At 38.8% G+C, this 20957-nt stretch overlaps 1 protein-coding gene across 2 annotated transcripts in view; it reads right to left on the minus strand.

Annotated features, from left to right (window-relative positions):
• Positions 1-5379: 5379 nt before the first annotated feature.
• Positions 5380-20957, minus strand: part of CDK13 (cyclin dependent kinase 13) — a 123982-nt gene continuing 108404 nt past the window's right edge. The window contains exons 10-14 of one of the 2 annotated variants that reach the window (XM_047695534.1): positions 18804-18920; positions 18110-18241; positions 11599-11804; positions 9069-9341; positions 5380-8435 (exon numbers count right to left, since the gene is read on the minus strand). In XM_047695534.1, coding sequence (XP_047551490.1) covers positions 7585-8435; positions 9069-9341; positions 11599-11804; positions 18110-18241; positions 18804-18920 — 1579 coding nt within the window. In that variant the 3' untranslated portion in view covers positions 5380-7584. Of the gene's footprint in view, positions 8436-9068; positions 9522-11598; positions 11805-18109; positions 18242-18803; positions 18921-20957 lie in introns of both variants that reach the window. The other variant, XM_047695533.1, reaches the window with a different exon arrangement.

Here is a 20957-nt window from a genome sequence, read left to right on the forward strand (position 1 = left end):
AGTCGGATACTTAACCAACTGAGCCACCCAGGTATCCCAATGGTAAAAACATTTTATTATTTATTTATTTATTTTTAAAGATTTTATTTATTTGACAGAGAGAGAGAGAGAGAGAGAGAGAGCAAGTGAGATCACAAGCAGGGGGAGCAGCAGGCAGAGGGAAAGGGAGAAGCAGTCTTCATGTGGAGCAGGGAGCCCAATGCAGGGTTCAACGTAGGTCTCAATCCCAGGATCCTGGGATCATGACCTGAGCTGAAGACAGCCGCTCAACCGACTTGAGTCACCCAGGCACCCCAGGAAAACATTTTAAATATAAGGTAGACCACACGATGAATTTCCAGAAAAGGGTAAAGTACCAAGATGTACTTAAGAAACAGAACTCTGAACAGAGCAAGAACATGAGGAAGTAAAAAAACTGAAAAAATCACCTTGCAGAAGAGTCAATGTCAATAAACAGATAATTCTCACAATATATAAACTATTCTAAATCAAGCATGAGATAGTTTCCCAGTTTATTCTGTAAAGCTATCAAAACCTGTTAATCAAAACCAGACTTGTCTCTTATGCATAAATACGAAATTCTAAATACAGGGTTAGTCAATAGAATACAGCAGCATTTTATTTTTTTTTTATTTTTTATTTTTTTTTTTAAGATTTTATTTATTTGTCAGAGAGAGAGGGAGAGAGAGCGAGCACAGGCGGACAGAATGGCAGGCAGAGCCAGAGGGAGAAGCAGGCTCCCCGCCAAGCAAGGACCCCGATGTGGGACTCGATCCCAGGACGCTGGGATCATGACCTGAGCCGAAGGCAGCTGCCTAACCAACTGAGCCACCCAGGCGTCCCTACAGCAGCATTTTAAATGAGCGGCTCAATATTAGATTCTACTAACATAGTTTGTTTCTATTATCAGTAGCTCAAAGGAGAAAATCTATATAACGGTAGACATTGAAAAGTCATTTGAAAAAAATTTAATGTCTTCATGCATAATGGGCTTCATGCATAGTCTTAATATTCAATTTCTAATCTGTACTTAAAATTATACACAGGAGTGAAATACTAAAAACTGGATATTCATAAAATCAGAAACAGGAATGCTCATTATCATATCCAATCAACTGAAAATTATTAAAAATCATAATAAAAGTTAATGTGGCCAGGGGCCCCTGGGTGGCTCAGTGGATTAAGCCTCTGCCTTCAGCTCAGGTCAAGATCTCAGGGTCCTGGGATGGAGCCCCGTATGGGGTTCTCTGCTCAGCAGGGAGCCTTCCCCCTCTCTTTTTCTGCCTGCCTCTCTGCCTGCTTGTGATCTCTCTCTCTCTCTGTGTCAAATAAATAAATAAATAAAATCTTTAAAAAAAAAAAAAAGTTAATGTGGCCAGTGTTTTAAAAACCCACATGACACCTTTCTGATTTATGGAGTGCCCAGTTTAAAATATTACTGTACTTATAAGAGTCAACAAAATTTCTAAAGTCAACAAAAATATTTTTTGGAGACTTATTAAAAAAAAAAGCAACATGTCAGAACTATGGTAAAGAAAATTTTGGAACTTTTAAGGAGGAACATGCAAAGAAACCCAATTCTGTGCTCTCAACAGAAAGACTTCTAAGTACATTAAATTTAAACACTTAATGTTTCCAGTTACGATCCTAAGAGGATACCATTGGAAAAGTGATCAAAATGATTCTGATAGTCACAGGGAAAAATAAACAGGCCAGAATAGAAACCTTTGAAAAAGGGACACTTAAGTTCCCTCCTACAACAGTATTACTGTCTGCAATGTACTACCCATTGTTCTAAGAATTGAAAATACAGTGATAAAAACACTACAATGTCAGATGCATAATTTATAAAGATATGATCCAAGCACACTTGTAACAAAAGAAACCAGGGTGTAATGTAACGGAAAGCCCAGAAACAGACCCCAAAAATACATAGATGGTATTTACAAACTAGGACTAGGATGTACGGTTCACCAAGGCTGTTCGTATAATTTACATATGTCTTCCAAACATTTAAAGCCAAACAGGAACATTACAAATCAACAGAAGGCCCCCAAAGAAAGCAACAAAGTTGGACCCTTACCTCACAACATCTAATCGATTAAATTCTAAAATGGTTTAGCACTAAAGGGCGAGAGTAGGAAGCCAGAGAAGTAAAACAAAACTTGTGTGAAAATTAAAATCATCTTGGAGAAAGCTTTTCTAAGGAGAAACCATAGGAACAGAGTAGAACTGACTACATATATATGTAACTGTTAAATTTTCCTACATCAAAACACACCATACAGTATTTTTAAAGTTATAGTTTCCATTAAGGCTCTCTTTCTTATACAAAGAGCTCTTCAAAGAGACAGAGATAAACACCTAAAAATTAAACATGTGAAGAGTTAATAAAAGAAAAGATACCTGGCTGACATGAAATAATAATGAATTTCATTAGCCATCAAAGAAATACAAATTAAGATGATCTATCACCCGCCCAAATGGCAGCTTTAAAAGTTTTAACAGAGTTAAAGGAAGAGTGATAGGAATGAATGCAAAACTTACAGACCTTTCCTGGGCAATTTGGGTTCAGCAGAGGTTTAGAAGGACACTCCTTGCACCAGCAATGCCAAGGAAATCATGGGTATTGTGTATTTATGCAGATTTTTAGCACACTGTCATTTTTAACAGAAAAGTTAGAAATAGTTTGTGTCCAGCAATGAGGAAATTTTAGGTTATGGTTCTTCTATAAAGGAATAATTGACAACCATCAAAAAGAAGGTAGAATGTAACTATTGACAGAGAAGGATGTTCACAATGTATTATTAAGTGAAAAACCTAAACCACAAACTTATGGGCAATACAAACCCATTTGTTGTAAGAAGAGTAGATACTCATTTATATACATCCAAAAAGGCTAAATATTAATGGTTATGACTGGATGTGTTCCTACATTTTCGGATGTGAACCAGGCTAAAAAGGGAAAAATAAGTGTTCTTACCCAACTGAGCCGCCCAGGCGCCCTGGGAATTCAGTGTTCTGGGTTTTAAGCTTTGTCCCTACAACATGGCACAATGGATAACAAGTTCCTCTTTGTCAGACGAGATTGTTCCTGAAAGTCTGTTCTGGGTATAAGCAAGAATAAAACAAGCTAAAAATGGCCTGGAATTCTTATGGCAGTTTATTTACAGACTATCATATACAGCCTTTTTTTTTTTTTTTTTAAACAAATGGCTTATATTAAACACATCAGATTTCACAGTTACAAGACTTTACTAAAAGTTCTTGCAAGAAAGCACAACACCTTTACAACAAACTAACTGTAAAAAAAAAAAATCGAAGGATGATTCATTTACAGGGCCTCATTCTGAATGCAATTAGAACTAAAAATTCTTTTTTAATAGGACATTTGACATGGTGAAAGGAGTAAGACCCATAAAACTTGTTAGTCTACATAATTCAAAGGACAAGTTTTTTTCCATTATGATCAATATTCTGTTTTCTCCATCTTCAACTGGATCACTCGATAGTTTATTAATTTGTTCTTAATAGCTTTTATTTTTAATTAAACTAAAAACACTTTTAAGAAATTACCTGAAGAGGCTTTGGTAAATGAGAAACTGTTGCTCTCTCCTAACACTGCTGGAAATTAAATTAAAAATTTAATTGAAAGAATTTAAAAGCAATGTTTGCAGAGGACTGCTGATTTTCCTCCTACAAACGGAAAACAGATTTAAATGAAAGATTTTGTCTTACTACCGAATTGTCATATTTTAAATAACTACTGTCTTAAAAAAAAAAAAAAAAAAAGAGGAACCTCCTTTTTAAAACCTAGCCATTCTGCTATAGGCTTCTAGTTTTCTATTTCTCTATTTTTTGTTTTTAAAGTTGACTTTTTGAAGCCATTTGTGTTAAACTCATTGTTCAGTTTATAAATTTAATTATTTTAGACACTGGTAACTATTTTAAGTCCATTTTCTTGTTAAAAAGTTAAGTGTTTCCTGCAGAATTTAGATAAGGCTTAGAGGGACAGCCCAGGCAACCCATCTCTGAACCTTTTTCTTAGCTATATAAAGCGAGGGGACGTATCGTATGATACTAGATTATTAGAACATACGTTTCAGACTTTAAAAGTACCCAAACCGGTATCCCTGAGGATCAGTAGATCTCCATTCAGAACTTGTATTTCAGGTTTACTTTAAAAAAAAAAGAAAGAAAGAAAAAAGGACCTATGGTGGAAAGTGGCGTAAGATTGGACTGTGCTCCCAGCAAACACAGCAAAACTTTTGACTCACAAGTTCCTGTGAGTAGTTTGGAAGCATTTAACCCATTTCACCTTCCACCTTTCTTAAGAAATCCTGATCTTTTCTGCAGACTGGCTTTTTACAAACTGGCCAGATGCAAGTTAAAATTTGTTTTCAGGAGAGAGTTTCCAGTTCTATTTCTTTCTGGAATGTTATTTCTCTATTCCAATTTGACTGTAAAATTTCACGCTCACACTGTCATCTCTTACATTCACTTACGTATAATTTAGATACAGCTGAGTAGCCTGTCAGCCCACCACAAGTATGACTTAATGCCCTTCGCGGTTACTGACATACCAAGTACTCGACTGTACTGACGCGTCCCAAGTACTTGGCACTGGGCAGGCGCTGACTGTATGTTCACTGACAGAACGAAGCCCTGAATCACAGCTAGAGCATTATCCTAATTCACATTCCCCCAAACCATTTTCATCAATCACCCCTTACAATGAGTCTCTGAAAATTTCATGGGTGACCACAAGTCTCCAACAGATAGGAGACCTGAGTTGCATACAGGAACTTCCTGGGTCAGGAAACACAAAAGGGGACTTCACAGGGGAGACAGTAAAATGTCTTGTTTTGGTAGGTCAGCCTTCTGAGCCTTCAACTTTCAACTTTATAGTTGCCATCTGACTTACCTGTGTCTGTCCCCAAAACTTAAGTAATGTATTATGTTCCTGAGATTTCACTCAGGAATACTCAGGGATTACGGTAATTATAATTTGGAATTAGTGACTTCCATCCCTGTTCTTTTTAGGAAACCAAATTTGCTCAAGTATTCAATGGTACGGAAGGGATGCATGAAGATTTTTACTACCGTATTTCATCGATTCCTCTGTAGACTAACATCTCTGAATTTGGGAAGTGTCTTCTAATTCATGCATCTTAGCACTGTGTCGTCGTTTAACTGGCAACAGTTTTTTTCTAAGTGGTACGTAAAATATTGGTATGTCTCACAATTAACGATGTCTTAGGGTAATATTAGAAGCTGTAGTTCAAATTTCCAATTTCAATCAACAGTTTCCCTGTCCTCCCAGCCACTCACCCAACATAAATACATAACTGAAATGTTGGAAGAACTATCCAAACACAGTTCAATTTTATATAAAATATTTAATTTTTAAAACACAGGCTATTCATGTCACATAAATATCTTCAATTTTAGGTTAGCTGCTATGGTCAGCAGAATTATCGAGTGTGACTATTAAGAATAACTTAGATACTGTCACTTATAGGAAAGTCTAAAGCGCTAAGACTCACCATATTAAAATTTCAGATACTTGAATACTGTAGCTATTTTGCTAAATTTCAAAATATTTCTTCACTTCCTGCAATATAGTTTTATTATAAGTTGTTAGTACGCAATATTCAAATAAAAGCAAAATAATTTTTCTTCCATTCATTTCTTTCTCCCCAACAAAAAAAAAGTTCCATCGAAAAAATAAAATGATCAACTGACATCAACTCATTTTATAGCAGTAAAATGGTAAAATATCCACTTTAAAATATCCTTACTGTCACCAAACTATAATGTTTCCCATATACTGTTTTGAAATGAAGGGTCACAAGTCAGATAGAGGGTGTGGGGGTAAGAAGACTGAGTTTAGAACTGGAGCAATTTCCATTCTAAAACAGTTCAATTTACAATTCCAATCAAAAAGTAAGTTACCAGGAGAACAGTTAAAACAAAATGGCTAATTGGCACGACTCTCATTTCCAGAGTTTATTTTTCCATTTAGTGATAACGGAAACACTGGTTCTTCACCTTTGGTTCCTTTCGAGAATTATTATAATTCTGTGTGCGCGTGAGCGTGCACAAAAAGTTAGTTAGACTTGACACCATTACGGCTTACATAAGGGTTAGTCTGTCATTCTTTGTTGCTTTTAAAAAAAGAAAAAAATGTTAAAAATGAACTAAAGTTGCTCTAAGTCTGGCAGAAGTCGTAATAAACCTCACGGAAGGTAAGAGAAGGGAAGATAAGAGGTTTCCTCTCACTACTTTTTCTTTTTAGCATCAGTAAATTCAATCTAGGCAATGTTTCTGGTTAACAAACTGAACAGTTAATTTTTTCTTAAAATGCAATTACATAACTTAAGATATATGATGTTTACCACCCTCCCCCCCCCCATAAACTTTAACAGAATCAGGGAAATTCTGTTTCTGAAGCCTTGCGTCTACACTACTGCCTTCCAATGACCCATGACAAAAGGAAACAGGGACAGTATGGCAGCCCGGAAAAAAATGGTACTCGGAAATTCTCATTTAGCTATTACTTTCAACCACTTAAATGACATAACTTTGTAGAACTTCTTGGAAGTAACGAGGTCCTGACTGGAGTTCTAGTCCCTTTCTTTGCTCTCACTCTCCTATCAAGACGAGGTGATAGTGGAAGGTAACACAGCCCAACGACAGGCAGGAAAGAAGAAAATGGGACAGGCAGAGGGAATGGATCTAGCAGGAACTGACAGGCAGCCCCGAAAACACTGGAGAGCTCCCTGCCTCTTCAATACAGTGTATTGATTCCCTTTAGACAAATGGGTGTAAAGGTTAACTGCTTTTTCAGACCTTAAGCTTACATGTTAAGGCACTTACTTACCCTCCCCACCCCATATTTTTCATATAAAACCCACTATTTCATTTGAATGCATTTTGCTCGGCTATGATAATCTGCAAAATAAAACAAAAATAACGTTGACCATTTTTTTTTTTTTTATAAAACTGTTGCATCAAGAGAAAGGTTGTGTTTTATTTTCTGAAGTGAGCACAAAGTACACCTTTCACAATAACACTGAAAGCAGGTGCAAAGACTGACAGTGACCTTTGACTAAAGGTAGCTTTGTAAAAAGAAAATACCAAATAAATCAGTGCCCTTTCTGATTGTTGTAAAACTGAGGGGGGCGAGGTGGGGGTTGGTTGGTTGTTACATAAAAGTTGGTCCAAACTTACAAAAAAAGCACAAATGTGCATAGTTCAGAAGATCTGCAAGAGGGCCATAAAAGACTCTTATGTCCCTAAGATTAGCATCCACTTAAAACCGCAAGAATACAAAATAAAACTGTTAACTAGAATTTGTGAAGATGTACAATCAACAGATCTAGTTTTTAGAACAGCATGAATTTAAGCAAAGGTTTTTTTTTTTCTTTTTTTTTTTTAACTATTGTATGCAAGACCCTTTTCCACATAAAAATAAAGCTGTTGTTGAATTAATATTATTCAAGTCTCTTGGATTGCTGCCTTAAACTGCAGCTAGAAAAGTCTTTCCAGATAAAAATGATGTGCCTGAGGAAAAACAGATACTCAGTATGGTAACCCTCTGCCTCGACCTCTGCCAGCTGGTGTGCTAATGTGTCCCCTGTATCCTTGTGAATATCCAGGTCCTTGGGCAGGAGAAGTCCAGGTCTGCCCGTGCATGAGGCCGGGGCCGCCCGGGTTTTCCTGTAAGTTACCGCCATAGTTGTAGTTGTGCATCTTTGCTGGCAAAGGATGAGTACTCTCTGGCCCTGCGGGAGGGTCACTGCTGTTGGCCAGGACCGCAATGGGGCCATGGCTATATTCAAACCTGTGGTCCTTGTCTCCACTAAACAACATGGGACCGGTATTGAGGTAAATGTCTCCATATCCAGCTACTGAACTGGGAAATGACTCGGAAAAGGCTGAAGGCTGAGGCGGACCACCAGAATGAGATGAAGCAGTACTGTAGTTATCCAAAGACTGAATATCCGAGTTTCCAATGAAGCTCCGTCGTTCCAGTGTTGGAGCGGAGCTACCTCCCAGCCCATCACTGCTAACGTAGGGAGCGGAAGAGAAAGAGGAGGATCCAAAATTGTCCTTGTAGTCGGAAGTGGGTACGTAAGTGTCTCCTGCCTGGTAATCAATACCACTTTCTCTTTTGGGGTCATCCTGGGGCTGATGCTGGGCGAGCAGCTGTAACAGGGCAGCTTTCACTCCAGCGTGAGGGTCAGTTAACGCAGAGCTAGTGGTGGGAACATGCTGGTTTTCTGTCCGATAATCCAGATCTTCTTCGGTGACTGGTGGTGGTTCAGGGGGCTCAGGAGGTCGCTGATCAGGAGGCAGAATACGAGGCCGGTCTGGTTCTGGTGTGAGCTCCAACATCCTCATATCTTGATGCTGAATGAGGTCATCTTGCCCTAAGTGACGCAAAGCAAAAAAAGAGAGTTAAAAGTTATCATGGAAAACTAGAAGTTCCAAACAGACCATGTTTCCTATGGGTGGTTGTAATGAACATTAGAAGTTCCATCTCTGGAGAAAGGAAAAAAAAAAAAAAAGAGAGGAAGGAAGGAAAGAAGGAAAAAAGGAAGGGAAGGGAAGGGAAAGCAAAAGAAGGAAAAAGGGATGGAAGTACTAATTTGCGGGCTACCACTTAAGTCTATGGTGACTGAAAAATCTAATTGCATTTGACTTCTCAAAGGTATCTCACATCTACCTATTTATCGCTTGAAGAACAAAAGCTCCTATACACAGAGTCTCTGCCTTGGTCAGTATTGTCTTGTAGTTGGAGTAAAGACTATTTCTCAACTACAGGTCTACATGAGAAAACTCTATGGCATTCATAATGAGCCACGTCACACGTGGAGAATTTGTTAAAGAAGCTGCTCCTAGAAATAAACGACTAAGGAGACAACCTATCACCGGTGACCTGGGATTTCTCCGAACCCATCCGCCGGCGATGCCACCGGACACTCCGCGTCACCGCTGCCCCCCAACACCACGCACACGGCGCGGGTGGCGGCGTGTTAGAGGTCGGCCATCTGCACACTCACCGGACGCCGGGGTGCTAGGTTCTGGAGGTGGCCTGAGTTGTAACGACGCTTCATGTCCTGATCCATTTTCCCTCTCTTCTAGCAGCACATCCTTCTGCTTTGACTGCTGGGCCTTTATTAACTGAGTCAGCAGAACCGCAAACGCGCTCTGCACGGCCGCCTGCGCAGCGTCGGTCTCCACTTTAGGCTGCACGCTCTGAGAAGAAGGCTGAATTCCTCCCAGCGGTTTCGAAGACTCCTGCTGTGGTGTGGATGGATCTGTCTGTTTTTCACCTGTTGCCAAAATTCCAGCAGGAAGGTTTATTTTATTTAGCTGCTGTTGAGTCTCAGAGTTTACCTTAATGTTCAACACTCGGACAAAATCAGCCATATTAACACTTGTTTTAGACTGCAGTAGGTTTAGGAGAATTGCCAATTCACTGTGGTTTAACTGCTGTCCAGGGCCTGTTTTTACTAAAGACAAAATGTGTATTAATTAGCATTGCCGTAATTCATAGCACACCCCGCCCCCCAAAATGGCCCTGTGTGACCATATTCAAATGTACATTTGTGGGACACAGTTTAAGAAACGCTGTGAAAAAGGCATCTCAGTCTAGTTCTAATTTCATGGACGTTTAAGATGGAACTGCTCTGAAGTTAAAACAACTGAAACTGTGGCCCATTCTTCAAGGGGAAATACTTCAAAAAGGAAATATGAGACTATGGCTGGAAGCCCATCCCCTACAGAGAAGCAGGAACCAGGAAAGCGGAGGAGGAGGACACCTACAGAGTCCGCGTTCTCTAAGCATTTCACGTCCTTTACTTCTCACCACAACCTTAAAGCCATGATCCGTTATTAGTATGCGCTGCCCCCTTTTTTTTTAACTGAAGAAACTGACCTCCCGGACATTAACTCACATGCCCGAAGTCACACACTCTAAGTGGCTGAGTTGAGGTGAGAACGTGGGTGCTCTGATTCCAGACTCGGAGCTCTACTCACTGTACTGCTCGTCTAAAACAATGCTTTTTATATCTAAGGACTGCACCTTATTTTTGCAGTAAATTCACACTGGGATGTTGTAGACTCTTTCATAAATGTATTTTATTCAAATTACCATTTTTTAAGTTAACTCACTTTGGGAAGTTCGGACCTCCTACAGAAACATGCTTATGATGTGGACACAAGAGGGTTTTAGCTCAGCACCAGCAAAACACTTGTTTTTCTAGAATTTTCCATTTAGACTTGTGATGGTTACACAGGTTCTTGTGCAAGCCTCTGTGAGTCACATGGAACAAGGCTCAAGGGTATATACTACTATGGAAGCTCAGTGATAACTACATCGATAAGCAATTTCTCTAAGAATAAAAGGCAAATAGGAAAGAGACTTCAAGAAGATGAAACACTGATGATTAAGGCTATCCTTTTATTTTCTCTATATATCTTGAGATACTTTTATTACTTCTTAGTTATTTTTAGGTTAACTTGAAACAAACTTTTGCAAATTCTTCTCGTGACCTGCAGGCATTAATAAGTAAGGAGCCAAGCTTGTTTGCTGTGGCGCTAAGAACCAGTTCCCCTCATTCTCCAGTTCATGTCTCTTCAGAGGTTCTGTAATGATGCTCTCTCCTCTACAGAAAGGGCATTTTCTTATTTTAAGACAGCTGATGACGACAAAAATGGAGCACAGAGGATTAATTTCTATTTCACAAAACCAGAATTCTCACTTAACAGTGACAGTTATAAAAAGGGGCGGGGGGGACAAAAAATGAAACGCTGACCAACAAGTAACAACTGGTTTTGGTTTGTAATGTAACATGTATCAGCGCGTTAATGTAGTCTGACCAAGGTCAAGTATAAGCTTGCAGCTTACATGGGAAAGCATTAAAGGTAATCTTTCTCAGGCTTTCTCAGCTAATCTACTCTATATTTATACTCCACCACCAAAAGTTGAATCCGATCAGATCTGTTTTCATCAACCAACTGACCTTTAAAACTAAATGACAGAATGAGTTTAATAAGATTTCCAACCACACTGAAAAGGTTTCATTCTCAGGAAGAAGCTGACTCTTCGAACAACTGAGTCAGAAGAAGAAATCTGTTTCCCCCAAAAAGCCTTCTTCATCACACATCAAGTCCTTTCTGGCACAACAGGAGAGTCCAATCTTTGAGATTCTAGAATATAATGGGACGTATATTAAGAGTGATTTGTGGACATCATAAACCATATAAAAGAGCTTCTTTTAGGAATTTGGCTGTTTCCCTGCATCTGTCTACGACTTCCCGCACTAGGGCAGGCAGGAAGTCAGGAAACCTGACCGCTCACGGATCGCTCACGGATCGCTCTCTGCCGAGTCCACCTTAACCCACGGTGGCTTCCTACTGCGGCACCGGGGGGCAGTGCGGCATCTGCGCAGGCAATTCCCAGGGAAGTGTCGAGTGCGGGGAATAGACCTGAATGTTTCGGCCACAGATGCTTACACTAGAGCAGTCTCATTGCCGTGAGGCCAGAGCAAGGGAAGAACACCGACCGCCGCGCAAAGCACTACTGACCAGGTGCGAGACTCGAGTTGGCCTGAGGTTTCAGCTGCGAAGATGGCAGCGCGCCCTGCGGGGTGCTGGCCCTGCTGTCGTCGAAGCCGAGAGACAAGTCCTTCCTGGGGGCTTTCACTGTGGACACATCATCAGTCATGCCCATCTGCTTCTGTCGTCTTCGCTTCTTACTCCACAGCTCATGACAATCTTGCCATAAAGGAAGGCTGGAAAAAAAAGTATCCAATTGTGTGCAATGTTACTTCTTAACAACACCCCAAAACTGCTAACAGTCACTACAGAGCTGCTCCCCAACCCCCATCCCGCCAGTCGTTCCTGAAGACTGCAGACACATGCTGTGTGACTCCTCAGTAAAAATCAGCCTTGACGCCCGCCCCCCAACTTCAGGGCTTCACCTCTACAGCCAGACTATTTTTCTGTGACTTCTGAATAATCAGTAAATAATCATTTAGTAAAACTATGTACGAAGAACACAAGTTCATAAAAGTATGTTACTATCATCCTTGGTGCAACCTTTTAAAGCCAGTTCTTCTCACAGTCCACCACACATTGAACAAGACATGGGAAAAAAGGGAAAAAAATGCCATTTGCAGAAAATGGAAACAGGATTAAAAAGTAGTAAAAGCTAGGAAATAACGTCTGTGAAAAACTTCCTAGTAAAAGCGTCTTACTTTTTTAATGCCCTCTTATTTACTTCCATAATGAAGTGCTCTACAATTAAACTATGCTACAGAGAAGTTTCAAAAATAGGTAATCCAGGCTCATGACTACCCATCAACAAAGAGTTCTGAAAAACTAGCAACTATCAAAATTAGCCACAATTCTGAAACAATTCTGCCTTAATGTGATTTCATAAAACTGACAACACTATAGAGTAACTTTTGCTTAAAGACATAAATGTTTGATTTATAAGTTGATTTCTTCTTATCCTAATAAAAATTCCAATGGGAAGTTACTATTATATCTATTTTAAAGATGAGAAAATTGAGGCTTGGAAAGGTTAATAAACTTGCCCAGAATAACTACAAATGTCCTTACACAGCCCCAACCTGGTCACAGATCTGCCATCTTTAACCTGGATATGTTTCCCTCTAGGGATGCTCTCCAAGGGGTACACCTGAAACTGCTGTAAAATAATTCGCATCTCTCTTTGTCCTCTTTCCTGACTTCGATCCTTGAGAGTGGCCTGCACAGCAAGTTCGTTCACACCTCTTCCAGTTACTCTCACCTCAAGTTATAAAGTAAGGGCATATGCAACAATATGGTCCAATCTTAGCAATATAATATTAAGTAAAAAAAAGTCATTCCCAAAAGATTACAAACAGCATGACACCCTTTTAATAAATTTTTAATAAAATTAAAAACAACTAAAATTTTTAAATATAACTTTTTATGAATACATAGAGATGGCAACAAAAGTATATACAAAAGAAAACAGGGATGATGGTTACCTCAGGTGGAGGGAGGCAAGGGGATAGGTCGTAGGGCAGGGGGTGGGGAGAGGGGATGATATGACTAACGGAGGTTATAGTCAAGGTTCTAGCTTTTATTTGGTAGGTTCATGGCTGCTTATTAAAATCATTTAAAATAACTAAGTAACTAAAAGAAAAAAAAGAGAGCCATGCATGGACCAATGATGAGTGACACAAGGATTATGATTAAACCAAGTCTATGCACCTGAGGTCCAAAAACAAAACAAAGGCATACCTCTCAGCCATCTTACTATGGTGCATTGCCTCAGCGTGTAAAAACCTCCTGGAGTAACAAACAAAGGTACAATTTGAAATATTGATATTGGGAAGCTTTAAGGCATCATAAACCCGCCGAAGACTTTCCTTTCTGTGCGCTGTGCGTGTGTATGTATCTTAAGATGTGTGGCCTTAGTCCCTGGTGGGATATTCTGAATTCAGATACACAGCGGAGTAGGGAAACTGGAGTGACTTCACTTCCAGGCTCTTGCGGCAAAGCCCCATGAGAGGAAAGCAAGCAAAGAACTCCACTAACAAGGGCTTTGGTTCCCTCCCACAGTTTAAAGCTAAGAGCTTCCTCTATGGATTATCTCAGCACTCATCTCTAGGAAAGATAAGCAATACCCGACAAACAGCTGAAACGTACAGGTTAGTGACGCTGACTCTGGATTCACCGGCAATGTTTTCCAGGATGACCAAATTGTTATTTGCTTTTCTGAAGGTTCAAATACTGGCTCAGCCACTTACTTATTGTGTCTCATCAGGCAAGTAACTTGACCTCTGTGCCTCAGTTTCCTTATCTTTAAAAATGAGATTAGCAATACAATCTACCTTATGGGGTAGAGGTAATACATGTTAACATACGCAGGCGCTGGACAGTGCCTCTCACACAGCAGGCACTATATTCATGTCTGATGCCATTTACCACCATTCAACACGACAGCTGAAAACTACTTTAATCAAATCACATCATGAAATATTTATTCCAATTACGGTTGATCACATTTTATCTTAGAAATTGTTCGGTGCTTTTTACTTGCTGTTAAGAAAAAAGAAAATTATACGCTAGCTGTCACTCTAATTCACTTTTTAGCAGTAAATGCCTTCTTTTCGTTAAATCAGAAAAATATTACACCACGTCTCATACAACTAATGTAGTTGATTTGGTTTTTTAATACCCCATTCTCATTTGATTATTCCACAAAAATGACACAAGTTTACCACATACACAGAGCTCCCAAAGGAATACCACGCCAATGCTTTTCTTCACAGTCCTCACCTCACAGATAACTCATCATTTTAACTACCTATTACATATTACAAAATAATGAGATGCTTATATAACTCTTAATTTATATATTAAATCGATAGCATTATAATTTCAACCTGACTGCGTTAGTGACATATCCCTAATTTATTACTGGGTTACAGCCTGTTCACCAAAATGTGTATTAACATCCTTATTTTTAATGGAGAAATGCAGTCAGTTGTGTTCTGATAAAAATTAAGTGAATTTAGGCGATGTGTTTGACAATATGAAAAGCGTTTCCAATTAGGTTACGTGGCAAGCGTTTCCCATTAATGGGATGTATCTACAGTTCCAAGGTTTCCACAAAAACATGTAATAAGAAAAACAATCTAACATACGAGACCGGCCAAGTTGTACTGACATTACATGTTGACTTCCTAAACTTTTCTACATATACTAGATGAAACAAGCACTAATAAAAGAAAAAGTACCAAGTGTAAAAAGTCATTTAGGGGCACCTGGATGACTCAGTTGGTTAAGCGACCAACTCTTGACTTAGGCTCAGGTAATGATCTCAGGGTTGAGAGATTTGAGCCCCATGTTCGGGACTACACTGGGTGTGGAGCCTGCCTAAGATTCTCTCTCCCGGGTGCCTGGGTGGCTCAGCTGGTTAAACGACTGCCTTTGGCTCCAGGTCATGATCCCCAGGTCTGGGATTTCTCTCTCACAAATAAACAAAAATCTTTAATAAAAAAAATTCTCTCTCTCCCTCTTCCTCTGCCCCTCCCCAGCCCCCTACCCCTGGTTCATGTGCCCTCCTCTAAAAAAAAACAAAAAAAAACAAAACAAGAAGTCATTTAATAAGTATTGGTAAAGCTTCTTTAGCTTACTTTCTCAAATTTTGAATAAAAATGATTAATTACTGGATTTAAAAAAAAGTCTCTTCAAGTCACGTGGTTTCCAATTCTTTACTATCAAGAAAATTATGAGAAAGAATCCTGAAGTTGACATCTGAAAGATCATTATAATAATTTCTGATGACAGGGGCGCCTGGGTGGCTCAGTGGGTTAGGCCTCTGCCTTCAGCTCAGGTCATGGTCTCAGGGTCCTGGGATCGAGCCCCGCATCGGGCTCTCTGCTCAGCGGGGAGCCTGCTTTCTCCTCTCTCAGCCTACCTCTCTGCCTACTTGTGAGCTCTGTCCAATAAATAAATAAAATCTTTAAAAAAAAAAAATCTCTGATGACAAATCACTATGTGATTTTTGCAAGCCATGTGGAAGAAATGCAAAGAATTCAGCGACAAAACTATGACAAGAGTCCATCTGTTCGTGAAGGCTTATTTACAAGGGTACTTATAAAAATAAAAAATGAAATTATAATTAATGTGGGACTTTGTCATTCTAGAATAAGGAGTATTAACTGATAGATATTAAAACTACATGGGGGGGATCATAGCCCTACTATTTCATTAGGTTGCATCACCAACCAAATTTACATATACATACATACACACACACACACACACACACACACACATATATATATTCATTTTTTATTTTTTAAGTAGGCTCCACACCCAGCATGGAGCCCAACATGGCTTAAACTCATGACCCAGAGATCAAGACCTGAGCTAAGATCAAAGAGTTGGACACTTGACTGACTGAGCCACCCAGGCACCCCTTTCTTCCCTTTTTTTTTAAAAAAAATTTTAATTGAAGTAGAGTTAACATATAACATTATATTAGTTTCAGGGGTACAACATAGTGATTCAACAATTTTCTTTCCATTTTTAAACTTAAATACATACTAGTAATATCTGCAAAGATCATTTGATCAAGAAGAAAAAAAAAGGCTTTGTATTTTCTAAATGACTCTTGGTGAATATCAAAATGCTAAGATATTTTGATCCCGCTGGACACATTTACAAGAGTGATGTAACTGCCCATTTGAAAATGTCAACACTCACCATACACTGAAATTTATATCTTTTGCAACTATTCCAACTCTTGATTAAAAAAAGTTTATACACCAATTAAAAAATGTGCTCAATATAGCTTTTACCAGAATTCTTTCCTGTGGACCAATTAAACCAAGAGATCAACTTAGTATTTCCTTGGGAGAAAAATGACCTTATATTCCTCTTGACAGGATAAAGCAAGAAGCTCACCTCACTACCTCAGTAGTATTCCTGAAACATACACAAGGATACTCTAATTCTGATCACAAGAAAGCAACCAGAGCTAGATTATAGAATGTTTTACAAAACAGGTAGCTTCAACTCTTCAAAAATGTCAATGTCATAAAGGCCCTACCCAAAGAGTAATTAAATAAAGACTGAAGAGACACTGCAACTAAATGAAATGTGTGAGCTTTGAATGAATTCTTCATCCAAGACAAAAAAACCCCAAAAAACCCAAAATCCAGACTATAAAGGAAATTACTGGGCCAACTGGAGGAATCTGAATATGGACTATCTACTAGATACTGCAATGTTAAATTTCTTACGCTTTATAATCGTACTGTAGTTATAAAGTCCTAGTTCTTACAGAAACACAGCAAATTCATGCTAAGTGTGTCACTCTCACAATATAATAGTTCAGGAAAAAAGGCTTATTATATATAGTGATAAAGCAGATGTCAGTAACTACTGAATCTACATGAAGGGTATACAAATGCTCATTGTACTATTCTTCCTGTTTTTCTGTAGAGGTGAAATGTTTCCAAATCAAAAGTTGAAAAGAATTCTTCTTTGAAGGAAGAAGAGTCAAAGTTTCAACAGAATGATTCAGATCCTTCAACATTCAAATGATAGATCCTTTTTGTCTTTCAAACCATCCAATAATGGCAATTCATATATAGTTCAATAAAAACTTAATAAAGCTGAATATGAAGGTCTTAGAAAACATAATAAGCCCAATCTAAGTGATAAGTGGAAGAGCCAGGATTTGGAACTCCAAAGCCCACATTTGTTCATTCATAATATGCTAATTTTATTACATGGAAACATTTTATTGTAGAAATAGGCTTGCTTTTTTATCAATTTTTAAAGTTATCCCTACAAAGTTTCTAGAGCCTATCAAAAAGAACCAAATGGACCGCTTTAGGTCCTCCCCTCCCCCCCAAATAAATCTAGAGAAATTATAGGAGCCACGAGGGAATGAAGGTTCAATAACCCAGCTACTGTGACTCCCAAACTCTATACATTTTCTCTCAATCATATGATAAATTCATTCTATACTGGCTTTTGTTACTAACGCTCTTAGGATTTCCTATTGGCTAGTCTGCCAAGGAGCATTCCAGAACTGCTCTTTCTTCCTGAACTCGCTGGCTCCACCCTGAACTAGATTTGTATTCTTGGGCAAGTTTCTTAACCTCTTTGAGCCTGCTTCCTCCTCTGTCGAACAGTGACAATAATAATAATACCCACCTGATAGGAGGGAATACAAGAAAAATGCTTAGCAGAGCACTCAAATTTTTAACCATAGGAACTAGCAGCAGGATGCACGCTAGGTCTGGTGAAGCAGTACCACAATAATACTGGCGGCAGGAATATTAGGGTTGAAATCTAGTAAAATTAGAAAGAGGAAGGCTGCTTTTGCTAATCCCGGTTAGCTGAACATGAAACAAGGTTCTGCCTTCTAGATGTACGAATTATGTGTGTTACTACTACTCTATTTCTTTTGATTCATGCTATTTCTTTTGACTTAACTAATCATGGAAGAGCTTCTGATTGTTTTATAGCGATGCTATTAAAACTGGCCAGATGGGATCTAACGTAATGAAAAGCCACTTACTCTGGTGGAGGCATTTTTGAGGGTTCCACGTCCCGCAGGAACTCGCACTGGAGCGCCTGTTCTGCGGTGCAGCGCTTACTGGGATCCAAGGCGAGCATGTAATCAAACAAGTCTAGTGCGGCTGCAGGAATACTGGCAGGAGAGGACGACAGAAGTCATGCATGGTCTCTGACACAAGCTTAGTGTTTCTTTAAGCTGACATTTCATAACATGTTTGCTCTACTTTATTCCAATAAATTCCGAATTTTCCTTTGAAGAAACAGTCATCTTCACATAATTTTTTAAACTACTATTCTAAATAATTTGGAATTTGGCCAACAATGGTGTATCTTATTACTGTTGGAAATTTGCGATTATGCCGTAAATTAAGAACTGAATAGAACAGTTTCCTATAACAAAATAAAAACCTGAGCTCAAATAACATGAAAGTTGCTTCATTAAATGGTGTTCCAGTTCTGTCATGTAAGCTCCAAAGGAAACACACACCCCTAAATCACTGATACCATAATGACAATGAGATGGTAATTTGCATGTAGCAAAGGGAAACTCAAAAGTTAAGGTCATAGAAGAACTGTGATAGGTCTACCTTGGGTCAATAGAGGACAGAGTGACATTTAGAATTCTTAAGAAATAACTAAAAAAAAAAAGAAAAAAAATTCAATGCGATATGGACACTTAAGCATCCCCTTCTTACAAAACAAATTCTTCTCTTAACTTTCGACGATACTGCTTCTTTGGTTTCATGGTGTTGAAATATGGTAGTTTGATTACATCGGGCCACACTGCAGGACATGGACTCCCACATATACGGCTAAACAACACACAAAAAGAGGTACATCAATATAAACTCCACAGAAGAAAAAAATACAGACAACTGCTATATAAAAATCCCCTCATCCTTTGACACAGAAAAGTTGGAGTCTTGATACAATATGTAAGAAATTTCATCAAATATTTTAGCATCCCAACTTAATTACTTGTTTTAAGGAATCAATTTATTTTCAGTGGATATTTCTAACACTCCAAACATTCCAATTCCTAAAAAGAAAACCTTCACATTTGCAAAATCAAGTCTTAAAACACAGGTAACACTCCAAATATGCCGACCATATCTTGAACCAAGATGAAAAATTTTATGCCAATAAATTAAGGAACCAGAGTGTAGGTTTATGTCTTTCTCTGGTCTTATAGGTACCTGTCATTACTTCTGTGAGAACCACGGAAACAAATTTCCTACACCCAGGAAGGGAACTATACTGTCATGTCTGCTGCTGCATTCCATCAACAGGAGGACCCTCAAAGTAACACTCTTGAAACACAGAAGTTCTTCAGCTTAAGTAATGCCACTGATTTCAAGGTATTGAGAAATTTTAACTGCTTTACTCTGTGCTTATCTGTAGCTTGAAAGCCCTATTTTTGTACTAAGCCCCTGTTACAATAATGTGTAGAGGTAACTCCAGCTGGTAAGCATTTAAAAATTCACTCGCCAATACGTAGATGAAAAATTTGTTAAATATGGTTAACTTGCATATACCAAACCTCAAAAATAAATGTACATTGAACATAAAATCCTCAGCTGATCTTCACATGTGAAGAGGAAGTGTCCATGCATCACCAACTAAAAATAAAAATGTTCTGTACGTAATAAATATAAATGCACCAGTGTGCATAAACAAGGGATGACTAACGTTGTCCAGCCATCCTTTAGCTGAGCTGTAGAACGCTATCTCAGAAACACATATTTACATAAGACAACTGCTCATCTTTTTTAAGCTATGTCCCTAAAATGTACTTTTTTGGTTTCAACAGGGTTTACGATTTTTGGAAACACAAGCTTCTAAGAAGGTAGTAAGAGCCTATTCTTTGCACAGGGCCAGTCTCTTCTTCCTCCCAACTGGATTTTTACAACCTACTCAAAAATACAGTGGCTCCCTTAGGAAACAAGGCTGACCCTGGGTCTCAATCTGCCTTCCAATCCCCAATTCATCTCTCCCCACTGCCCAATTACACTCTTCCATGTCCGTGATCAAATTCTCTCTCCCTAGATTCTAACTAGTGGAGAATCTTTCCATTGCTCAAGATTCAGATCAAAGGTAATCCATTCAGTGCAGTCTTCTGTATCCCCATGGCCACTCAGAAGGGTCCCTTCGCATTCTACTTGCTTCTTTGGACACTTTTTCGTATTTCATGCTGCTTTGGATCTTGGTTGACCTGCCCGTCTCGCTCACCAAAGTGAACCGTGTCTCTCACTGTTTTGTGTACTTCTCCAAGTAAGTATATAAATATAATAATACCTGGCAGACTGATGTGTTATTACAGAAGTAGGAAGTTCACTGCAATTTTTAAGAATGAAGGATACTTTCAACTGCAGAAATACAGGAACATGCACTCAAGATACGGAAAAGGTGCGGAATTTTGGCTACAGCTCCAAGGATAAGCAAGCAACAAACAGGTCAAAAGTAAGTAAGGGAAATGTTCCTGGCAAACAGAAGTGCACAGACAGAGTCATGAAGTAGTCAAGGACAGACATGTGGGAAGAAGACAAAGGAAACAGGTGGAACTTGGGGCTCAGGGAGGGTTAGCTGAGAGCACATATAGGAGCCACACAGTGTTTTAAAAGGCAATTTGCCTAACTCTAATGAAGACAGACTTTGAAAACAAACTTTAAAACTGAATCCTGTCTGTGATACTGGTCAAACTGCATTGCTGAAGAATCTGTTTCTTCTTTTGTAAAAGAGGTTCATTTCCCTTCAAAGCTGTGGGATTAAATGAGCTGGCATCTGGACTGTTCAAAAGCCCTTCGATAAAAGTAAGTTTCATTACCTCTTAGCTAAAGAGCTTCAATTAT

Source organism: Lutra lutra, chromosome 11, assembly GCF_902655055.1.
Source record: "Lutra lutra chromosome 11, mLutLut1.2, whole genome shotgun sequence".
Lineage (NCBI taxonomy): Eukaryota > Metazoa > Chordata > Mammalia > Carnivora > Mustelidae > Lutra > Lutra lutra.